The sequence below is a fragment of the Prunus dulcis genome, chromosome 1 (genome assembly GCF_902201215.1).
Source record: "Prunus dulcis chromosome 1, ALMONDv2, whole genome shotgun sequence".
NCBI lineage: Eukaryota > Viridiplantae > Streptophyta > Magnoliopsida > Rosales > Rosaceae > Prunus > Prunus dulcis.
The window spans coordinates 9,889,936-9,913,325 of record NC_047650.1 but is presented as its reverse complement, the minus strand read 5'-3'; the positions used below and the strand labels follow the sequence as shown (position 1 = coordinate 9,913,325).

The following is a 23,390-nucleotide window of genomic DNA, read 5'->3' as shown; positions in this document are numbered from 1 at the left end:
TATTGACTGAAATCTCTCCTTTTTTTCCTTTGTTATAATTAATGATAAAAACCGAGTATGTACAAGAATGAATTCTCTGGTGGAAAATTTACAAGACCACCAAGTAATAGCCTCTGCGATCTTTTTTGCCTTCTAAAAAGAATATCCAAAAGGTTAACGCATTTCCAAAATTGAACCTATGGTACAATGGAAAAGCCTCTTTTAAGGTAAGTAAAATATCTACAAAAAGTAAAAAAAGAAGAAAAAGAACATCAAGGGGCAAAAACCCAGATGGTCTGCTTCAACTCATTAATGAATCAATTTCTTTACGTAACTATAGGTGCTACAAGGATGATATTGTCTGTGTGAACCAGTCTGATACGCATTTCAATTTAGCTAAAAGCTCTTTATCTGATGTGCGCTTGACCGCATTGCTTTCAAGATAGGTTTCAGCATTTAACAACATGACTTTAAAGTCATGCTTTAGTGCTTCCAAATTTCGATAGTAGTTGTTCTCTAACCTAGACTGGATCACTTCAAGAGATATTGGAACTGCACACCTGAGAAAATTCCAAAACACAACCACATTTCAAAATCTCAGATAGCACTTGAGAGAGAAATTCCATCACGGCAGTTACAACAGACACGCAAGTGTTAGCATGCATGACATTGAAATCGAACGCAACATAACGGGAATGCTATAATATAATGAAGATATACCAGTTTGTAAACTTTGGCTTCTGTTGAAGTTGCTTCAGTTTATCAACCCCAAAAGAATCCTGAATTGTACACAACGAAATTGAGAAAAATCCTAGTAAGTCTTCAAAAAGTTAGCCAAATGCAGCATTTAACAAAATTAATTTTCCAACTATAAAAAGTAAAGGGTGTTTTTTTCTCCTTAATACCTGGCGACTATCAGCAGATCGCTCTAGTTTGGCAAAGGCAGAAAGCAGCTTCATTTTGCTCTTATCATCAATGCGAGGCTCCTCCCATTGAGTATTGGAGTCAAAAAGCTCCCAAGGACTATGTAGCTGTGCATCACTAGGGTCACACTTGTACTGAACAGTATACATCTCCCATGGACTGTCGGGGAAGTTGGTAGATTTAGACTGTTTCAGCTTAATCCTCCCCTCCCACCACTTACCATCATCCTCACCCTCATTTTTCCACCAGACTTTGCAATGATCCCTACATGCCCAATTTCTCTCTATAGAAGAGACATAGCGAGTTCTTTCGACAATGAAGTCTGGGAAACCAGTAACTTCAGGCAGAGTCATTTTGAAATATTTACCATACACATCAGAAGTAGGATCTACAAATTGAAGTGTCAATTTGCAGCAGCTATCCCCAGACCCTGCAAGTGAAGAATACTCCAGGTCTTCAACTTTGCAAAATTCTACAGCTCTTATTCTCCCCTTTATAAATGTCCACGGTGGGTTTTCTCTCAATCCACCAAGTTCGAAATACTCCTGATGCCCCTGGTAAGAAAGGAAAAAGAAAAAAAGGAGTTTACCAAGCTATGCGATATAATCAACATTCACATGACAACCAAAACCAAAACAAAAAAGGGCACTCCAGTACAAGCTCTGGCAAATGTAGGGCCCTGGGACGGTAAAGCATACACAGCTATATCCCTGTTTCCAGAGATGCTGTTTATGCGACTTGTGTAGGTCGCTTAGTGTAAGCCATAGGTTTGCAATGAGGCACAATCTCATGTCAAAACCAACCTACCCGCTCCCTGAAAAGGAAAAATAAAATGGGAAAAAGACCAGCAGCAATTTATAAAGAAACCTGTCTCAAATAAACAACTTCATCCCCTAACTGGGGAATATATCGTGAGCTTTCCTCATGTGTTGACAACATTAACCATGATACTTTCCTTGCTGACTGATGCGACTTCCTTCTATCCATTGGATTCATGTCACGGTAACTGCTTCTTCTGTTTCTAGTAGACCTCAATCCGACTGTTGTCCTTGAACTTGATCCTTGTTCTTCATTCCGAAGTTGAAACTTGTCCATGGAACTTTTCTGGTTACTTCTAAATGTATAACCTGGCTCATGTCCTTGGCCCATCTTATCATCATGATCTACACTACTTGGATCACGTGCAGATGCCTTCAACCCCATGGACCGTGTCCTGCGACCTCCATCAACTGAGTCATCATTAAAGTCCACTCCAGCAATGAGATTGTGGTTGCTTGTATTTGAAGCATATAAACAGCCTTCTTCCTTGACGCCACTATCACCTTCTAAATTAATTCTACCCCTATGTGGTTTCACCCTTCTATAAACAGCACTGAACATTTTGTTTTTATTTAAATGGGACTCGACTGATTCATGTATACCAGAAATGACATTCTTATCAGATTGATTGTCTGATTCTCGCGAGCCATTGTATCTATCATCTGGAATAAAATTAGGGGTTCCATCATCCTCCGGCACAACTGGATCCTGTTCCATGCTTGAAAGGCTTTCATGTAATGTGTTAAATCTACCATTTTCCAAGTTCTCTACCACAGAGAACATTTCCTGTTTGCAAGGACTAGGATCCCTTGAAATCCTCCTCAACCTCAATTTTGTTGAGACAGTTGTGAGCTTCTCATTTTGTTCAGGAGAGAAAATAGTCCTGTCCTTATCAAGGCATGAGGAAGTGCTTGCATCCCAAGGAGCCATGTGAACAGATTTAGGTGATTGATCATGATCCTTGCATTCACTAAAACCTGATTGCTCTTTGGCATTGGTTTCACCATTAAGGCCCCCAGAGGTACTAGCTCCAATGGTTTCCTCATTCCCTACAGCCATTGTATCTCCATACATTTGGCTTTCTGATTGAGGTGACATGGTTCCAAAACCATTTTCAGGTTTTGTGTACTCTTTTTCGTTACCAACGACGGTTGCACTGGCTCTGGCAAGTGCATCCAATGACATGGATTCTCCTGACCTCAGACGCTTAGATGTTCGCACTCTGGACCCTCCCCAACTAATTCTCCCATTTTTGTAATTCTCAGTCAAATCTACATGATTTTCTACTTTGTATAATTGCCCACCCACTGCTGTTCCAAATATGCTGCATTTTTCATCACCAGGTGAGGACCCTGGATCCTTAGAGCTTATATTGTTGTTTGCTTCAGTTGCTTCTTGAGGTACTCTACATGATTGGTCAACCAAATCATCCTGATTACCACAATTATGTACTGTGCTTTCTCTAGACACAAGCTTATTTGAGTCCCGTCTTGGCAATTTAAGCACCAATCTCCTCCTGTTCCCAGCATTTATTGGAAATTCAGGACGTTCATTAGGTTTAACCATGTCCTCAGACTCATCCAGTGAAACCTCTTTTCCTTTTGAATGTTTGGTTGGCTGATTTTGTTTATCAGATCCATCACTCTCAATGTTTGAATCTTGCAGGGTGGATTCACTTCCTGACATATCATCTTCTGATCCATCTTCATCTTCTCCATCTGCAGATCTTCCAGTAATCTTAGAAAATAGAGTAAGAGCGTTGAGTGCAGCAGCTCTTTGAGGTCTCAATGACTTTGATGTGGAAGATTTCTTTCTTGAAGCTTTTCGGCCATGTCTAGATTTCCTCATTCTATTATTTCTGAATGGATTGCCAGCACACTCATCCAAATTCTTTCTTTTGACACACCTTCCAGAAGAACTCATGACTTCAACCTGAGGAAACAGAAAGGGAGAACATTAAAGCAGATTCAAGCAGGTCCTAACCAAAACTAAACTATAATTTGTTATTGACAGAGAACTTACATCAGCCTTTTGTTTTTTCCTTTTAGACCTACGAAGTCCATCCATTTGAGCATCCTCAGCCTCGCTGTCTTCTTCACTGCACTCTGGATCAATAGAGGGATTTGAACTTAAACTTCCTTGCTCCCCTCCAGTAGAATAATCTTCAGTAATATTGTACTCTGAATCAGTATCATCACTTTGCATTTCATTTTGTGGTTCCCAATCCATGGCATCTACAAACTCTGGCATAGGCTCAGCCAACATATCCAAGTCTGCAATAGGTAGCATTTGGAAATCCGGATCTACACTGAAGTCAGGCCCAACAGCAAGTCTTAGAGAGGAAGGACGCCACTCAGAACCCAAAGCTCCTAATCGCCTTTTCTGGTATGCACTCTGGTAGGGTTCTTCATATGGTATCATGCCTAGGTTTTCACCATAAACCAGTGCTTGAGAAAATAAACTTTCCAGAAGAGATAAATTTCATACAGGAAAAGGAGTAGAGAGAAACCTGAATCGCAAAGTAGATCCTGCATATTCCGCCGGTATGCTGAAAGCTGAGTTTCCTGAATCAAATGTTGCAGATAATTCAAACTAACAAGCATTGCAAATATATATTTGGAACGAAGTTATGGTAGGTCAATCATGCATATACATCTATATTATTATAGAACGGCAGGCACTGGGTTTTGGCTCACTTAAACTATCAAGTCTCTAAGAAATTTGAAAGTTGGTCCTACTATCCCGAACAGTTAAACTAATTTCTCTCAGCCAGTCCTCTGCATGCAGTTACCAATCCATCAAAACCACCACTGAGACCACACACAGAGTGAATGCATAACTAAGAGAGAAAAATAAAGAATCCAAAGAGCCTTTGTCATGCATGGAATGCGGCTAAATGAGGGCCTTTATGTATGGATCAATAAGACATGAAAAGGAACAGACACGACAGGTTCACCTGAGTTTATTATGGTACTAGTGAGGTAAAGTGCAGCACAATTCATTTAACACTCCCTACCATTGAATTATTGCTTATGTAGTTTATTCATCTCCTTGAACTAACCAGAAACAGAAAACCAATTAAGAACGACAGTGAAAGTGGCCAACTAACCTGGTCAAGAACATTTCCAAAGCTATCATGAATGATTGGGCGATAATCACCAAGAAAAAACTGCCAAAGAAGCGCACCAGCAATAAGTACCACTTGGGAAAAAATTGTAAAAGAAATCCCCCAACTCATTGAGTAAAATTATAACCAAATATTCAGTATTAAGTTTTTTTTTTTTTTTTTTAAATTTTAAATTTTTAAAAAGGAGGGGACAACCATACCTGGTCATATTTTGCATCATTGTGCGACTCCCCCTGGCCACTGTCCAATATGTATAGTTGGCCAACATCATCAGAGAGGATAATTGATGTCCCATCCCTATATTACAGAGAAAGAACCCTTTGTAACTACAGGAAAATAGTTAGGAAGGCAAAAGCATATTGCAAGAAATACAAGCTCGAAAGAAAAGAGAGATAGGGGAAATGATAGGATTTGCCATGCAAATGAGAAGCAAAAACGACTAATCAGCATGGCAGTGAGGATTCAACGCGTCACAAGGTTGAAAGCTACATAGGACTATGGAAAGCTAAGGCAGAAAATACTACAGAAAACTGGAGGCAGTTTCAATAATATTCTGATGAGCAAGAGCAAGATATCATATAGCCAATTTGAGTACCAATGAAACAGGATTCCATTCAATTATAATTAGATAGAAAATAGATAACATTTTAATGTCAATACAATAAGTTGGGTATAAAATTTCCAAAATCAATCTTCACTTACGGTGAAAACTTTCCATCTACCAATCTGAACTGTGACGTTTCAAATATCCGGATAGGCATGCCTTCCCATATCTGTAATTGAAAGTCCACAAAGCATTCAAAACCATAGAACATAAATAAATAAAAATTGCAAGTATGATAAGGAAACTGGAAACTCACATCCCAGACAATTGTTTTTCCGTCATAGCCAGCACTCATTGCTATCCTGGGGTTGAAAGGATGAACATCCAGAACATATGTCTATCAAGAACACAAGTTAATAATATCAGATATTTAAGTTTTACTTGTTCGATAGGTAAAGTACCCAAACAACAAACCAGCTAAAGATATCTTCAAAAGAGGAGTGGCAGAAGTAACCAATTGATGAACATGTGTGTAATGGAGGTAGAGGTAGGCAATATTAGCATAAGTAACCAATTCATGAACACCAGCTAGAAGACTAGAATACTAAAGCAGGATATTGGGCAAACAATAAACAGCAAAACCAGTCCCCTATGTAAAAAGGCCACAGTTGTTCTGCAGCACTAAGACATTGTAGGTAACGCAATAATAAATAAACAGGTTTAATTACTACAGTGTGCACTAGGATCAAAGACTAACCAACACCAAAGACAGTATCCACAACAATTCTGTGTCATGTTTAAAAAAAAAAAACTAATATGGTACCAGATATATATTTGTTCCACTTGTGGAAACACACACTACTGAACTCAGTCTATTCACCATGCTTCTCTTTGCAAGGTCAAATAACAAAATACTGGAAAAGAGAGGGGAAAAAAGGGCAATCGAGAACAAAGAGAATGAGCCACATACAGATTCACTGTGACCTGTCAGTGAATGCACCAAGCTACCATCAGATGCATTCCATACACATATTCTGCAATCTGCACCACAAGAAGAATATGTATTTCTTAAACTAAAGAATTTAAGGCCTTTAACTTAATCCTAGTTTGTATAGGCATTAGAAAAATACTACCTAATGCATATCAGTAATATACTAATAAATAGACAATAAGTAAGAAACAACAAAGTAATTACCCATAATAGCAGCAAGGACAAAGCGATTGTCAAGACTCCAGGTAATCATATTAACACCGCGAGGAGTTGGAAGAATTCTCTGGCGAGGGCCTCCTCGTGGAGGCTGAGGAGGCATTGGTGGAGGGGGAACTTTCAGATGATATGCCCGCGTCCAACGACCAGCTTTTCCCTGGAACATAAAATTAGCTATATGATTTTTCTATTTAAAGCAGAAAAATTCAAGAGAAAGAAGGTGGCTACAATTGTTTCATTTGAAAACTTTCTGAGAAAAAGGGCAGGCTAGAAGAACAGGAAGTTACAAGTTATCTTTCCAAAAACTTACATGTGATCTTCTTGATCTAGGAATCCAGATAATTGCACTGCCATCGCGAGAACAAGTAACTATATTGTCATGATTGAACCTGGAAAATTAAATTTATTGTGCGCATTACTGGTAGTGATATTATTTCCCCAAGGCAAAATATAGAACAGATAGCTAAAAGGGCACCAGGATAGGGGAAAACATTCGAACTCATCAAGGCATATTTAACATCACAATCAAAAAGAAGAGAAAACAAACCACGAATTTTTAAACTTCGGAATGTTCTCTTCCTTTGAGGTGTCAGCTGCCATGAATCTAGATACTACAGCACAACCACTGCAATGTATGAAGCAACATAAATCAGCATGCAAAGATTGATATATGCATATATATCATTGGCAAACTACCAGTACAATCTAACCTAAATTGTACATAATTGACATCATTCTCGTGGCCAGATAACACATCAATCTCATGATTTGGTTGGTCTGATTCATCTGAGCCTGGCTTAGAAGCAGTCCACACCTACAACCAGCTAGCTATTATTAGTAGAAATATATAGATGATAGCTTTATTTCTGATTCATATCTGAACCACACTGAAAATTTTCAGATACAATTCATGAGTTTATTCATTACTCCTAGAGGCGCAATATTTGCATTTTACTGAATGCAAAAGTGAGGATAGCGACTAAACAGAAGGTTGCAGAAATAATAACAAGGAGCATAGAGGTTTAGTATACCCTTGCAAGAGTGTCTGAGCTACCGGTGACAAAGAATGTTCCATTAGCATTAAATGCACAACAAAAGATTTGATGGCTCTGTGAGACAGTGCTGGAGAATGGACCACTGTTTCTCCCTGCAGCCAAGCAATTACACAACCACACTAAGTACTCTTTCACCAGTAAATAAGTTAGTTGATTTTAGCTGCAGTAGAGAAACAACTGACCAACTATAGCATCTGAAGGTCTTGGAATGTATATCCTTGGACTCACTTGAGAATTCCTGGCATCCCATATCCTACAGGTTCCATCATCAGATGAACTGCAAAAGACAAGGGAACAGCACAAGGTTATTACATGGAAAAAGACTTAACAATTTATAAGATAATAGTTGTCCACAAAAAACACATCACAAGCATAATAAAATATTCACATTCATTAACAAAAAACTACGATGATATTGAATAAGCAGTCCAGCTAAAATGCATGCATAAATTTAACAACTATCATCGCTGCACAGCTAATGGAAAAGAACCTTTTAGTACAGAAGCCAGCCAACCTACATGGAGCACAAAAAAAAAGAAGGTATTTCCTAATATACAGTAGAAACTGATGTCACAAAGAAACCTTCTTGTGATATTACCCCTCAACATATCCACCTCCACCCTGCATTTATTCTAAGAATTTCTCCATTTCCTCGTCAGTCAAAACAAAAACAAAAATTGCCCGTTAAAAAGCAATGTTTCAAAACTGTCGCCTTTTTCCCTCAACCAAAAGCATAGTAATTCTCAAAGAACAATGAAATCCACGATCCCTATCTCAATAACCCAGCAATGTTACAATCTCTGATGTCCAATTTACTAACATTCCACTTTTGCTGACACTTCGCACCCTATGAACCAGACAATACATTGAAAGGCCTAAATAAATAATAAATGAAAGAGAACAAAAATTGATCATAAGAGACTTCGAAATTCTACACTCCCAAAAACATTTCCAGAGAGAACAACACAAACATGTAGGTAAGGTGATAAACTGAAAAAAGGGAAGAAAGGGAGACATACAAAAAAAAAAAAAAATTATGAAAATGAATTCCCCATGCATTCACTAGTTTAGATAGACTCCCAAAGAAAAACCAGTATCAACATAAGGATCAGCAAGGTCAGACAGAAGCGTAAATTACTTAAAGCTAATTAGAAACTCTACATGAAAATTTATTTAAATTGATAGAGGAATTGGCCTTACGATAGAAGCTGGTACATGGAGCCTGGCCTGGGATTAAATGTAATGGCAGTAACAGCTCCAGTATGTCCTCGCAACACTGATATTGGCAGCCCATCTGGCAAGCGCCACTAGTAAACATGAAAATTTATAGTAAGTTAACACTGAGTGTCCAGCAAAGGTTTAAAAAAAGAACGTAAAATGCAAAATCGACGAACAAAACTTATATATTTAGACACAGATGAACCTTACCACTCGAATTATAGTGTCATTTGAGGAGGATGCCACTAAAACATTGTTGGAACTCACAGCCAGATCCGTGATGTCTCCCTTAAAGCATAAAATGAGTAAAATTAAAGGGGAAAATGGATAAGTAATCTTTGAGGGGCCAATAACAACTTACTTCATGTCCACGGCAGCTGGCCAAGCAAAATGCAGTTTCCATTAACCAGATCTTCACTAGGCGATCATCTGAACCAGTAATAACATATCTCCCTGAGCGATCAAATGTTGCTGCATCATTCATGTCCAAATAAACCACCATGAGAACTATACCACATTTTAAAGGTGTGCACTACAAATTTGATAGAGAGAAACAGCAGAAAAAAGTTCACAATATTAGTTAAATCGAACAAGGAAAAAGAAGAAACTATACGAAGATAGAACTGAAGTTCAACGTCATACAAGAATGGGATTCACACCATTTAAAGATGTGTACTTAGATTGAAAATCCATAATCAAGACTATAACCTTCTATTCTAAAAACACTGAGAATGTATTATCCCATCCTATGCTGGTAATTAACTATCAAATCATATAGAGCTGAATAATGTAGCAAGCCAAAATCTATGTACATAAGAACAGAGGTTACTGATGTCAGCCAAAACTTTGACATGAATATTGCCAGTATCTTAGTATCTTTAAGCATTCCCAAAATATTACAGTACCAGATGAATAGAGCCACAGTTTCTCAAATAAGCTATATAGCACATTCCCAAAATGAAATGAATCACCAAGAAAACATGACCAGCAAAGAGAAGGGATATGAGGAGGAGAATAGATTATAGAAGTGTTTTTTTTTTATCTTTCTCATTTTTTATTGGCTGTCTGGACAGAAATTAAGCAACAATCATTAGTTGAAGATATTTTTGGAATATTAAAAAGTAAACAAAGCACAAATCTCATTTTCTCTCCAGATGAGTAGACAGAAATTGACAGAAACATTAATAGTTCAAGATCGGAATATTAAGAATTTAAACATGACAGAAATCTCTCCAATGTTGGAGGTACAAAAAAAATTGTGCCCTTAAGAAAGAAACTCCAAAAAAAACATGTAAGCTAAACTTCCAAATGTACCTAGATAATAGTTCTGAACTCAGATTTTTTTATGAGAACACATACCACAATAAACAGCGTTTCGATGTCCCCTTAGCCTTGTAGTATTTTTCATCTTCTGAAACATGGTCAACGGCTTTGCAATGGCATAAGATGCAGCACGGATAGATGGTGCACGGTGATGTCTGGTGAATCCTCCTCCAATTTCTCTCAAGCTTAGCCCATGAACCTGATGAGCTTTCGCGTGAGGCCAACGCATGTGAGCAGGAGGGCGTTTCATTTCTTTGTTTACTTGATCCCTTTCATCTGAAAGGGAGAAGTTGTTCCTTTTTAAATACAATGGGAAAATGTACCTTTTGCAGGAGTTCAAATGAAAAATGATGATGATAACAGTAAAACACATGCAAATGTTGCAGATGGAACTTCCAAAAGGAGAGGGAAAACACATTCAAACCCCCAATGCATGGATGATTGAACATGATAACAGTATTGAAACTTGAAATAAATTATAAGAAACATATTGCAAACAAAAAAAAAAAAAAGAAAAACATTGGTCACTTACTAGACAATTCATCCAACAAAAGGTACCACAAAGAATATGAATTAAAAGCTCAAAGCTTAAATAAATGTCACCTACAGGTCAGAAGTGAAAATGAACGCTGCCCCAAGAGAGTAGGTACATCAGCTGCATTTGGAGCATTTCCTCCAGACATACCCCTTGATGGTGGGGCTGTACTTGAAATCAATTGCTTCAAAAGCTTTACCAAGTGATCATTTTCAATGTGAGGATACCTAAACGACAGTGAAAGGGAATCAATAAAATGATATAGAAAAACAAAAATATAATACAATCATGCTTATTTTCTTCACAGACTATGATGACTGGCATGATGAATGCTGGAATAGAATTATGTAACAGAACAAGAAGGCACAATTAGGTTTTATAAGGGGAAAGAAAAAGGGTGCCTATACATTGAGGTTATAGAAAGAGGACCGCCAAAAGAAACTAAGATCTAGAATCTATAGAAACCAACACATCCTCGGTAGAAGACCAAGATGCCAAACTTGCATCCATTTGAATAGAGATGAAGTGAAAAGAGGACCTTATTTTCTGGATAGTTTCACATGATCCCAAAAGTCATGAACAGCGCTAAAAAAACTCATGTTGTTTGCGTTGTTGGTGAATTGTTTCTCCGGGGGAAACAAAATTGTAACATGACTTATAATGTGCCTATTTTCTCATTGTTTTTGTTAAAACAACATGATTAAAATTATAAAAAAAAGATAAATAGTGAATAATAATATGAAATGAAAGGAGTATTTCAAAATGTTTATTTACTATATCCACTAAGCGGATGCTAGAAGTAGGTCTCTATTTAGGATAGTCAGATGTGTGCTTTAAACTAGTTACCTCCTTTATATTTTAAATACAAGAATAATAAATAAACACGTCAGATGTATAGTTTACTTAATAAATGAAACAATGTTTTCATCAGTAGATGGAAGACAAGAGTTTTAGTTATGACTCAATAAGGATCATTGAGTACTACTTTGATATTTAACAAATATATGATGAAGAAACTTGATTGATCTTATATTTGCCAAAAAAAAAAAAGTACTACTGTATATACAAATATATATACATATATATTATATATCACTGTACTTAATTTTATCAAATTTTAAACATTGTGGCAAAGTCAAAGGTCCAAGTATTCCTCTGACTTCGTAAACACCATATACTACAATGAGGAATAACCTTCCAGACTGCGCTATTACAAGGCGTACTAAAAACAAACACCATGCAGATCCCCAACACCAGACAACTGAAAAGCAAAACACCAGAACTCCCTAGCAAGTTAGCAACAGAGCAACAATAATAGATTATTACTTATTTCCAGAAGTAATCAATTAATGCCACCTAATATTTAGCATCATAAGTTGCAGGGAAACATAAAGAAGATTGCCTAAAAACTGCCTATATATATTGTAAAGAGAGATTTATAAAAAAAGCATGCTACATACCTGTGGACCAACATGTTGTAATTTAATGGAAATGATTTTCCATCATCATTTTCATCCCCACTGTGTAGGCCGTTTCTTGAATACCAAGCATGATATCTTCTAGGTAAAAGTTGATGTTCAAGAAGTTCGTTCCAAAACTGTACACAAGTTCTACGACATGGTCCAGCTGACAGAAAATGCATAATTAGAAAATACACTTCTCTGAGGTCAATATCCACATCAGGTTCCTTAGCAGGACTTGTCTCTAGATCCTCTGATCGATTGTTGTCATGCACCTTACTGAGAAAGCTCAAAGGTTTCATAGTAACAGAAGGTGCATCACGAGAAGGAAATTTTTGAAGAGCCATAGCTCCTGTAAAACCTACAAGTAAAGGATCAGCCATTTACTATGCAATCATCACTGTCAAACACAATGTATTTAACAAGAAGCAGCAATTTTCCTTTTTTATTTTTTTATTTTTAAACCAAGGTAAGTGAAGATGGCTAAGGTACAAAGTGGTACACATGGATTCTGCATTCGTCTTACTAAGATTTAGCGCATCAACGAACAACATCTAGCTAAGCAAACACTTCTTAAGTCTCAAACTCCAAAACCCTAAACTAAACCAGAAGGTAAAATGCAAAACAAGTCCCACTGCATCTAACCATTTTACCATTCACACGAAACCATATATGCAATACCTAAATTAGATAGCACTGAAGTTATTGGAATACCTATTCAATACTCCAAAATTAAATCTCATCGAAATAACCAATTCAAATTACCCGGGGGGGAACTGACCTGCCGAATGAGTCATGTAATTCATTTAACCAGATAGGCAATCCCAGAAAACACAAAACTCCATACTACACTCATGAAACCCTTACATTCCAGAATCCATAATGCATTCCTCTGTGGCAACCAATAAAAACCCTAAAAGTTCAATTCTTTTGCACTGCACTACAATTCAATACACACACATACACAAAGAGAGCAAAAAAAAAAGCACAAAATCCAAAACATACCGAATAACAGAACCCCTTATCTAAATTCTGAGAGCAACAAAAATACCAAATTACACCAAATAAATTCAAAAAAAGAAACTATCTTTCTCTGAGTACCTTCAAGATGACATGTTTCAGGAGAGTAGTGTGGCGCCGCCCGGAGGATTTGATGAAAAGCAGTGGGGATCCAAAGGTGAGAGAGTTTACAAATATCAGAAATTTGGAACCAAGAACAAATATCAATTCAATTTTTTTCTATTAAAAAGAAAAGATGGGAATTTGAGAGTGTGTGTGCAGCACGTGCGAGAGGAGGGGATTTTTTTAGATTCTTGGAGGGAGCTCTTAGCTCTGTGGGTTTTTGGTTGGGCTTTTTCCTCAGTCTCTTTCTTTCTGAGAGCGAAGGGAAGCCGAGAGAAGATACAAGGGGTTCAACGAGGCGTTTTTAACCTTTATGCCCCACTCTACTTCCGTAGATGCTTCGGTCAAATAAAAAATTATAAAATATTTCGCATGCGTGATACGGTGCAACGTGTGACGACGTCGTATTGTCGCCCTAGGTTTCCATTGGCCCTGTCGTGTGTACTTTTTTTTCACTTTTTCTCGTTACGAAAACTTACTCACGTACGGTTTTTTAAAATTTATCGTACTTTGTTACTGCATGACACAGAAATATTCATAATTCAAAAGTTTATAATGCAAGTCATGCACGTAGGATTATCTGTATGCCCTATTGCCTTCTCTATTACAACGTCTAGTTTTCTGGGTTGTCCTTTGGGTGCTTCTTTTTCTTTATTTTTAGGGAATATTTTTTCTTTTCTTTTTGGCCAGGATTGATAATTTTTGTTGAACATTTGAAATATATAATTTAAATAAATTATATATATATATATATATGTTTGTTGGTTTTGGGTAGCTTTGTATTAACAATATTTACTGAAGGATGAAGGCAAATTCACAAATATTAGATTTCTTGTGTGGGAATTCACAAATATTTATGAAATAAAATGCACTTCATGACATGATATTTTCATTAAGTATTATTCCATAATTCCCGAAGGATTTAATGCATTACAAATTTGGGAGAAAATTATTCCCGAATTATTCAAGAAATCCTCCATGAAGTTCCCATAAATTATTTAAGTTGGCTAAATGTTAGGGTGAGACCTTTGCCCAACGTGAGTGAAATGGGTTATAAAGGAGGAATCATATTCTTTGGGCTCAAAATGGTAATGAATAAAAACTAAGCCCACTTTTAAAAGACAAAGCCTGGCTTTCGTAGGTTTGAGCTGGTGGCGCCTCCTTCTGTTTGTGATAGCCTTCTTGTTGATGTTTGCAGCCTGGCGAGGCCTAGAGTAGCGGTTGTTTGGTTCTTTTCGTTCTGGCCTTTTTGGCCCCCATCTCACCTGAAAAAAAAATAAAAAATAAAAGAAGACAAAGCCTAGTTGACAGTCGACTACAATATACAAGTTAGTGCGAAATTTTATAGTGAGGGTGTTATATATGGACCTATTATGTGAACTTCTATATTAGTTAGTGAGGGTGTTATATATGGACCTATTATGTGAACTTCTATATTAGTCACATGATCATTTCATTAAACTTAAATGAAATTATTATTTAGATGAATCATGTTGCTAATATGAAGGTCCACATCTATGGTTCATATGTAACACCCTCACCATACAATCTTTTAGCAAATGGCATAAATTAGATGTTTGAGTTTACGTGTATGTAAAATCACTCTTATTAAACTTAATTTAAGCCCATAAAAACCCTTAATTTATGCCTCATCAAAGATGAAAATTTGTGTTATATCACAAAAAAAACCAAGCCCAAGTTCATAATCTACACTAAACCACTCTTAGGGCTAGTTTGGCATTGTTGTGCTGTAAAAATAATCACTGTCAGATTTGTTGTGAGATAAATCAGCTGTGAAAGAAAGCAGTTTGGTGTTTGGTAAACTTTTTGTAAAAAGTGATATTGGTACAATAATCAGTTTCTGAGTGTTTGGTAATTTTTTGTGTGAAAGTGATGTGAGCTTTGTATAATGATTAGAAATGATACGAAGTTGAAATTATTTTTGTTATTTAAGTGTTTGGTGATATTGAAAAAAAAAAAAAAAAACCAAACTCACTTTTATTTTTGCCAAAACATTCTCACTTTCAATTATACAAATCTTTTATTAAATAATTTTATTGAGAGATACCTTAAAACAATAACATTTTTTAAAAAAGTAAAACAGAACCCTATATGCACCCCTCTCCCTCCTAGCCTCACCTGACCCACCCTCCCACAGACAGATCCACCTTGATCTTAAGAATCAACACCCTAAGCTCCCACACTGTCTACAATGTCAAAGCCAAGATCCAATACAAGGAGAGTATTCTGCCAGAGCAGCAGATGTTGATCTTGGCTCTCCAAAAGCTCCAGGATGGCCGCACCCTAGCTGACTATAGCATCCAAAAATAATCCACTCTCCACCTAGTGCTTTGACTTCGTGGTAGATAGAGAGAGTTATGCCTCTCTTTGGCTGATTGAAGTTTATTGATGAAAAACCCTCTATTGGTCTATCAAATTATTCAAAGATTTAAATTTGTTGTGTGCAATAATGTTTTGTCAATGAAAATGGGAGGAGTTGGAATGGGTTGCTTTATCAAAATGTTTATTGGAGGATTTAAGGAAGTTAAGAAAGTAAGGTCTGAGAGGTTTTCACTTTTGAAACGTTGTGAGATGGTCTATGTGGGAAGAAGATGAAGAATATTGGAACGTGCTGGTTTGGAAGAAGATGAGGGATATATCATGTAAATTATGAAAGTTAACAAGGATATTATAGGCACTTCATTAGAATTCATTAAACACCACCAGTTCCGTGTTTTGCTTTGTGCGAAAGCTGAAATAAAATCAACCCTTGAGCTGCTTTCCAAAATCACGGTCATCGACATATATTTTCTCTCAAAAGTGATTATCTCGTCTTTTACCAAACGAGGTAAACTTCAAAAACTTTATCATAAATCACTTTTTAGCCCAAATAATCAATGCCAAATAGGCACTTAATCATAGTGTCATCAGGCCAGCCTTGAGTTTTTGAGAGCCCAGGGCGAAAGTAAAGAACTAGGCCCTTCTTACTGTGTCACAATTTTTATTTTATTTTTTATTTTTATACTTATGTGTTAGAATCACATACTTTTCAACATTTAAATAAAACCCAATTTTGAATTGAATGCCACCTACTTTTCAACATTTAAGTAAAATTAAGTCTGCAACTTTATTAAATTGTTTAAGAATGGTTTAAGTCTAATTTTTCTTATAAATGGACAACTTTTCTTCATTTAATCTTTTTAAATAACTTCATAATTTAATTTTTTGAACAATTTGACATAAAAAACATAGTTTACAGTAATAATTAGCTGGTCCATTTTAATCATTTCTCAACAACAACAAAAAGCATAGTTTAATAATAAATGGTGATTAATAAATATGAAAATTAATAATTAATAATTAATATCAAAAGACATTGATATTTAACACTCAAAAATATATATATTTTTAAGCTAACAGAGTCTAACCCAATGAAAAAGTGGTTTGACTTGTAGACAATAGGTCTCAAGTGTAAACTCCCATGACATCTTAGTTTTGTGTGTGTGTGAGAACACCCTCCCGTTTAGTTTAGACTATCTCGCTTGTACTAAAAAAAATTGCTCTTTCAACATAGCTTCAAACATAACACAAGCATGATATTGTAAGAACAGAACAAATATCCTAAACCAACAGAATGCTTTGAGTTTTTTGTTTTTGGACATAAATGCTTTCAGACTATTATTCAGTAGGTGTTAAAATTTTTGTTAAATCCGTCAGGCTTGCCCCTGTTCCTGTTCATTTGATTGCCCCGAATGATGACCTTTTGCCATCTCCAGTTGTCGAAAAAATTGCTCATGCCGCCTTCGCAGTGCATGTTTCCCTTAATTAGCTTTGATTTTATCAAGGCGCGCGTCGTCCACATGAAAGCTGTTGTTGAAGTTGGTAATACCTTTGAATTCATGGAGGCCCTCGTCGCCCTAGCATAGTTGCATTTGAAACAGGAAAATCCAGCGCGTTGTCCCTCCTATCAATTTCCTCTTTAATTATAATAGCTTCGCGGTTGGAATTGCCACTGTCAGGAAAGCGGTACTCACATACTTGACCTTTTTTGTCTATCAAGAAAAAATTTTCCCTGGCAAATAAAGCTGTCACGATATTGCAAACACCGTCAACTTATGGTCATCCTTGACGCTTTTTAACTGTCAACTTACGTATTTCTTGACATTGGTAAGCTCTTTGATGACTTATTTTAACCGTCAAGAAATAAGACACTAATATAAAAAATGCAGTTCCTTGACAACAAAAGCTGTAAAGAATGACTCTAACATTAAAAAAAATACATATAAAACCAATAAGAAATTATACATCCACTAGAATAATACAATTATATACAATAATTTAAAATAACACAATTATATACTTAAATAGTATTGAAATTACAATATGACTACATTAAAATAAACGTATTAAAATGAACTAAGCTCTCTAGTACCATGTAAGAAGTTCTCAATTTAGAAATAACTTGTCACTTAGAAGCTTCACTTTTCCCATAACATCTCTAAGCGAAACCCATTAAAAGTCCAAGTCTTGCTTTGGTTGGCGCCTCCCTGGTCATACCAATTTTTCAAAACATTAACATATATGGATCAATGAGTTATCAAAACCTACAACAATTAATAACTAGCAAGTAATCAGATCATCTCCTACAATGAAATTGGTTGGATGAGAATTGCATATATGCTTCTTCTTGTATCTTTCAGAAGTGTCTAAAGGTACATGCTTGTGCTATCTACAAACTTTTATAAATTTGATGAACAATTCTTGCAAAATGAAATTATTTTCTAAGTTGCTATAACTTGTATAACATATAAGGGGGAAATTTGGTCATGCCTGGTTCGAATAGCTGTCAGTCCCTTTATCTTTAAGGTTGGTGTATTGGTTTGTCCTCGTTGCTTGATTTAGTATTGCAAACCTTTGTTTCAAAAGTCATGAATGTATTGGTGTATGTGGTGGATTTGTTATCCACAACAATGAAAAGAAGTCTTAAAAAGGATACGTAGTGTTGTACTACTCTTACTACATTCATATACCAGCTTATGTGATAAATAAGGTGTACAACCACATCAATTAAAATTAATTGAATATTTTCTTTTCTTTTATGATTTATTGGCACTTTTTAATTGATGTGGTTGTACACATCATCTGCCACATAAAGTGATATGAGAATGCAAAGGACCCACTAGTGTAGTGATTTGGAGTATTTACTCTCTCAAACAAGGTTCTGGGTTTGAATCCTAGCATCCGTATTGTGTGTGTGAGTTTAATATGCTATCGCCCCTTTCAATAGGAAAGGTCCTCAAAAAAAAAAAAAAAAAGATATGAAAATGTGATATACAAATATGGTAAGAGTAGTATTATTTGTGTTTTATTGTGTTTTCATTAAGTATTCTTCTTTAATGCCGAAAGGATTTAATGCAATACAAATTTGGGAGAAAATTATTTCCGACTTATTTAAGTTGGGCTACATGCTGTGGCGAGACCTTTTGCAATCATGTTCTTTGGGCCAAAATTGGGAATGGATCAAGCCCATCTGAGCCTAAAGGATCAAACTTTGCCTTCAAGTCAAGAGAATATAAATAACTAAGCCCACTACTAAGAGACCAAGCCCTGCTTTATATCCCTTTTTATTTATTTTTTATTTTTTATTTTTATAAAAACGATATTCAGAGAATGAGGAATCAAAACCTCGAGTTCATGAATAAATGTTCTCAACCACTTGAGTTATAAGCCTTTTGTAAACTTTAACAAATGACATAAATTAAAAGTTTGAGTTGTCTGGGTAAAAGCACTGTTTATTAATCTTTATTTGAGCCCAAAAAAACCTTAACTCAAGCACATGAAATATGGAAATTTGAGTTATATCCTGAAAAAACCAAGCCCAAGTTCATAATCTACTCTAAACAACCCTTAATCATAGTGACATTCTTTGTTATTTGTCGTGTTATCTACTTATCCTATAGAATTTCTATCAATTTGATCACTAATTACTGTAAGAGATAAAGACGAGTCAATTAGGTCAAGGAACCTCTCTGTGACTTAATTAACTTTGTTAGGTATTTTAGGCCATCTTCCACTTGTATGTCTTTCAATAGTACTAACAAAGAGGTGCAGTGGCCTTTTCTTGAAGGCTTGAAGTTTAGCCGCCTGATGGTGGCGCTAATTAAAGTGATAAAGTCAATGGCATTGATTAATATAGGCACAAAGCTATTAACTAAAAAGATAGTTAGATGTTTTGTCACGTAATGTTTTCTGTATTATAGGTGCATGCGCACATGTTGCCAATCACCAACATTCAACACTAAACAAACGATAGCTCGTTTGGGAGTGATTTTGAATATGTCAATTATCACTTCCACAGAGAATCACTTTAATTTTAACTAACATTGAATATTTTAAAATAATTTTGCCTACGTAGCCAACATATCTCATGTCAATAAGGTATGTCATGTGGTTAATCTAAAAAACCTTAGAAAAACCTTCTACCTTCCAAGACTTATAGGAGACAATGTCAATAAATATGTCATGTGGTTAACCTAAAAAAACCTTAGAAAAACCTTGTACTTTCCAAGACTTATCAGCAGACAATGTCAATGTGTACCACAAACTAATAAAAGGAAACGACGCCATGGGCCATTTTGAAAAGTAAATTCAGAGGAGGATAAGTATGCAGATGGATTTTATATTCAGGCAAGCTAGCTAGCTACAGAGAGCTAGCTTCATCATGATATCTATAAATAAAACCCAAATGGAGATAACATAACACAAATTAGCCAGCTGAAACCCGAAATCTGAATATTATTGCCTTGCTGCTGTTCGTTTATCAATGGCCATGGCCACCTCTAAAACAAGCAATACGTCCATTCCCTTCACCACTACTATAATGCTTCTTTTGGGGCTCCTGGTGGCGAACCTTGGTATAACAGGTCTGAGCGTATACCTCATTCAATTTGCCATATATTTCCTTTGGCATATTAGAGAAAAATACTAGTCAATGTTGATTAATAGATGCATATATATCCTATAATTAAAAATTTTCTTGATGTATAATATGTGTACATAAGTAATGTATTGATGTACGTATACGCACATAACAAATTTTCCTGACGTATATTTATATATGCAGGTGTACAATCCGTAGGTGTATGTTATGGAATGCTGGGCAACAATCTACCATCCCACGCAGAAGTTATATCTCTTTACAAATCAAACAACATCAAACAAATGAGAATTTACGATCCAAACCAATCCGCTCTACAAGCTCTTCAAGGCTCCAACATCGAGCTCATGCTTGGTGTCCCAAACCAAGACCTTGAACGCCTCGCAACCAACCCTTCCGAAGCGCAAACATGGGTACAAACAAATGTCTTGAACTTCCGGCAAAGCGTGAGATTCAAATACATTGCGGTTGGAAACGAAGTGAGCCCGGTTTATGGAGACACTACTAGGCTGGCTCAGTTTGTCCTCCCCGCAATGAAGAACATATACAATGCAATCAGATCAGCTGGCCTTCAAGACCAAATCAAGGTCTCAACTGCCATAGAGACGGGATTGATAGGCAACTCCTACCCTCCGTCACAAGGCGCTTTTCGCGGCGATGTGAGAGCTTATTTGGACCCAATTATAGGGTTCTTGGTTTATGCCAAATCACCACTACTTGCTAACATCTATACATATTTTAGTTATATTGGAAATCCTAGAGATATTTCTCTTCCTTATGCTTTGTTCACTTCACCATCAGTTATGGCATGGGATGGTGATAAAGGGTACCAAAACCTGTTTGATGCAATGCTGGACGCTTTGTACTCTGCTGTTGAGAGAGCTGGAGGAGGCTCTTTGGAGGTTGTTGTGTCGGAAAGTGGGTGGCCTTCGGCAGGTGCGTTTGGGGCATCAACGGATAATGCTAGGACTTATTACTCGAATTTGATTCGGCATGTGAAAGAGGGTACCCCAAAGAGACCTAAAAGATCCATAGAGACTTACTTGTTTGCCATGTTTGATGAGAATAACAAACTAGGTGAAGAGACAGAGAGACACTTTGGGGTGTTCTTCCCAACTAAAGAGCCAAAGTATAACCTCAATTTCGGTACTTCGGCTGGGTATAATACTACAAATACCCTTAAAACTGACATGTAATTACCGTTGGTTTCTTTCGATCCCCAAGTGCTGTTCTTAAAAATTAAAATAAGAGAAGTGAGCAGCAAACTCTTTATTTTATTTTATTTTATCGCATGTGTAAGTGCTATTTCTTCTATCTATGTAAAACATGTGGTCAGCAATACCGAAAGAAAATTCGTATCGATACTAGCAGCCCCTACAAGATCATCAATATCCACAAACACCCAACCCAACTTACAAGATTATCAAAATTACAGAGAGACCCAAATCCAAATTAACTAATTAATCTCCCATGATTAATTCTACAAATAAATTAATCTTCGTCTTCATATAATCAACAGCTTTTCTTTCAGCCTTGATTGATTCATGTATAGGTGTTGCCAAAGTCGAAAATTCCGATCTTACCGCCTTTGCATCCGGTAATGGTATTCCCACGAACGTCGAAAGTATCACAGTCTGATCTCCCAGCAGTCCCCTTTTTTTTCCCTTTCTTTTTTGTGTCACCCTTGGGCTCCGAGGGGCTTGTAGCTGGTTGATCTTCAAGCCCAGCACCTGAGGAGGAACTATCATGTGGTGGCTTTAAGCCCTCATCACTCTCATCTGGTTGATCATGATCATGTGCTGCAGGATTAGTACATGGGGCTGCTTTTGTAGGAGCAGCAGGAGCTGGAGGGTTGGGATTGTATTTGGAAGATGGCTCTGGAGTGTCGTTGTTGTTGTTGCGCCAGCACAACGCCTTCCACATATGGCTAAATGTCATTGTGTTTGTTGGAAGCCGAAGAGCGCATGCCTGGTCCACTTTAAACACATCATCATGCATAGAGATGGTTACAGTGAAGGAATCCGAATATAAGTGTCAGCTTCATTGCCAAGCTATATGTTATGATATTCCCAATTGAATATATTTCTAAGAGCATCCATAATGGTAGGTTATATTTTAAACACATATATGCAAATTACAATCTCCTCCCTCCTCGTTATTCAAAAGATTTATTTTATTTTATTTTATTTTTATTTTTAGGTGGAACTAAAGATAAGTTTCTCATTTATCAAAGAACACAATTTTGATTTATATATAGCAACACTCAAAAGCTTGATAATAACTAGACTTAATTACACCAATGTCTCTAGAAATTTCGTTCAAATTTCAACCCCTAAAAGTTGTGTGTTAGGAATGATAGATCTTTTTAACACAATTACAAGAGTAAAACATTTATTTTAAAATAATATTAAAAAATAGTAATAATCAAGTTGACGAGTTGGAACGATCCGGGTCTGATGACTCAGCAACGATCAAGTGATCTAGGCAATTGGCTGGTCAATTACAAAAGTAACTTCAATTCAAATTACTTCTTTGAACTTATTCTGTGGATTTGCTAGACCTCCTCTTTTAACTTAATTTTTAGGGTTTTTTTGTTTTTTTTTTGTTTTTGTTTTTTTGGAATAGATGCTTTATTAAAAAATAATAATCACTATAAGAGTGTACACAGATAATATGGTAAGAATTATATACCACTTAATTGAAAATTATATAACATGGTAAGAGTTGAATTCTCAAAGATATATAGTGAATGAATTAGTTATTCGAAAATTTAAAATTAAATCCCTCACCATCCATCCATGGAGGACCAAAATCCCTCACCGTCCATCCCTATGACTTCATGTGACCACTTAAGCTATAAGCCCCTTACCATAACAATAATAATTTTGGCTATCGACTTTCATCATGGAGTTTGGCGGACCCATGAAGTTTTTAGCGGATGTGCAATTCTGAAAAGACTAAAAGCTTTATATAAAAAAAAAATTTTGAATCAAGGAAAAAAATTATATTAATTATACCTTGAGTTGTGTGTCGCGTAGCCTCTTCCTCCTTGACTTTGCTATTGAATATTGATCAAAAGAGCCAAATCAGAAAAAATAAAATAAGAAGCAGATTACAAAAAAAGAGAGGGGGGGTGATGG

At 36.2% G+C, this 23,390-nt stretch overlaps 3 protein-coding genes across 3 annotated transcripts; 1 reads left to right on the top strand and 2 right to left on the bottom strand.

Annotated features, from left to right (window-relative positions):
• Window positions 1-2: 2 nt before the first annotated feature.
• On the bottom strand, window positions 3-13,616 carry LOC117623423 (bromodomain and WD repeat-containing protein 1). The gene is made up of 24 exons (XM_034354401.1): window positions 13,293-13,616; window positions 12,192-12,552; window positions 10,804-10,958; window positions 10,233-10,472; window positions 9,235-9,344; window positions 9,084-9,161; window positions 8,856-8,962; window positions 7,838-7,932; window positions 7,632-7,747; window positions 7,311-7,414; window positions 7,148-7,225; window positions 6,911-6,989; window positions 6,589-6,757; window positions 6,364-6,434; window positions 5,710-5,790; window positions 5,552-5,622; window positions 5,050-5,146; window positions 4,832-4,891; window positions 4,232-4,286; window positions 3,745-4,145; window positions 1,771-3,654; window positions 885-1,457; window positions 700-758; window positions 3-539 (listed from the first exon to the last, which is right to left on the bottom strand). The coding sequence occupies exons 2-24, from the start codon at window positions 12,536-12,538 to the stop codon at window positions 323-325; spliced, it is 5,247 nt and encodes a 1,748-aa protein (XP_034210292.1). The 5' UTR covers window positions 12,539-12,552; window positions 13,293-13,616; the 3' UTR covers window positions 3-322.
• A 6,448-nt stretch (window positions 13,617-20,064) lies between these two features.
• LOC117614232 (glucan endo-1,3-beta-glucosidase, basic vacuolar isoform) lies at window positions 20,065-21,610 on the top strand. The gene is made up of 2 exons (XM_034342972.1): window positions 20,065-20,236; window positions 20,437-21,610. The coding sequence occupies exons 1-2, from the start codon at window positions 20,137-20,139 to the stop codon at window positions 21,444-21,446; spliced, it is 1,110 nt and encodes a 369-aa protein (XP_034198863.1). The 5' UTR covers window positions 20,065-20,136; the 3' UTR covers window positions 21,447-21,610.
• On the bottom strand, window positions 21,583-22,314 carry LOC117614233. The gene has a single exon (XM_034342973.1). It carries the CDS (start codon window positions 22,246-22,248, stop codon window positions 21,793-21,795), a length of 456 nt encoding a protein of 151 aa, XP_034198864.1. The 5' UTR covers window positions 22,249-22,314; the 3' UTR covers window positions 21,583-21,792.
• Window positions 22,315-23,390: the final 1,076 nt, after the last annotated feature.

Coding starts and splice junctions, on each gene's coding strand:
- LOC117623423 (XM_034354401.1), bottom strand. CDS start 12,538: ATGGCTCTTCAAAAATTTCCTTCTCGTGATGCACCTTCTGTTACTATG. Junction 10,473..10,803: donor TTCATTTTCACTTCTGACCT/GTAGGTGACATT, acceptor TCTCCCTTTCAG/ATGAAAGGGATCAAGTAAAC. Junction 9,162..9,234: donor CCAGCTGCCGTGGACATGAA/GTAAGTTGTTAT, acceptor TTATGCTTTAAG/GGAGACATCACGGATCTGGC.
- LOC117614232 (XM_034342972.1), top strand. CDS start 20,137: ATGGCCATGGCCACCTCTAAAACAAGCAATACGTCCATTCCCTTCACC. Junction 20,237..20,436: donor GGCGAACCTTGGTATAACAG/GTCTGAGCGTAT, acceptor TTATATATGCAG/GTGTACAATCCGTAGGTGTA.
- LOC117614233 (XM_034342973.1), bottom strand. CDS start 22,248: ATGCATGATGATGTGTTTAAAGTGGACCAGGCATGCGCTCTTCGGCTT.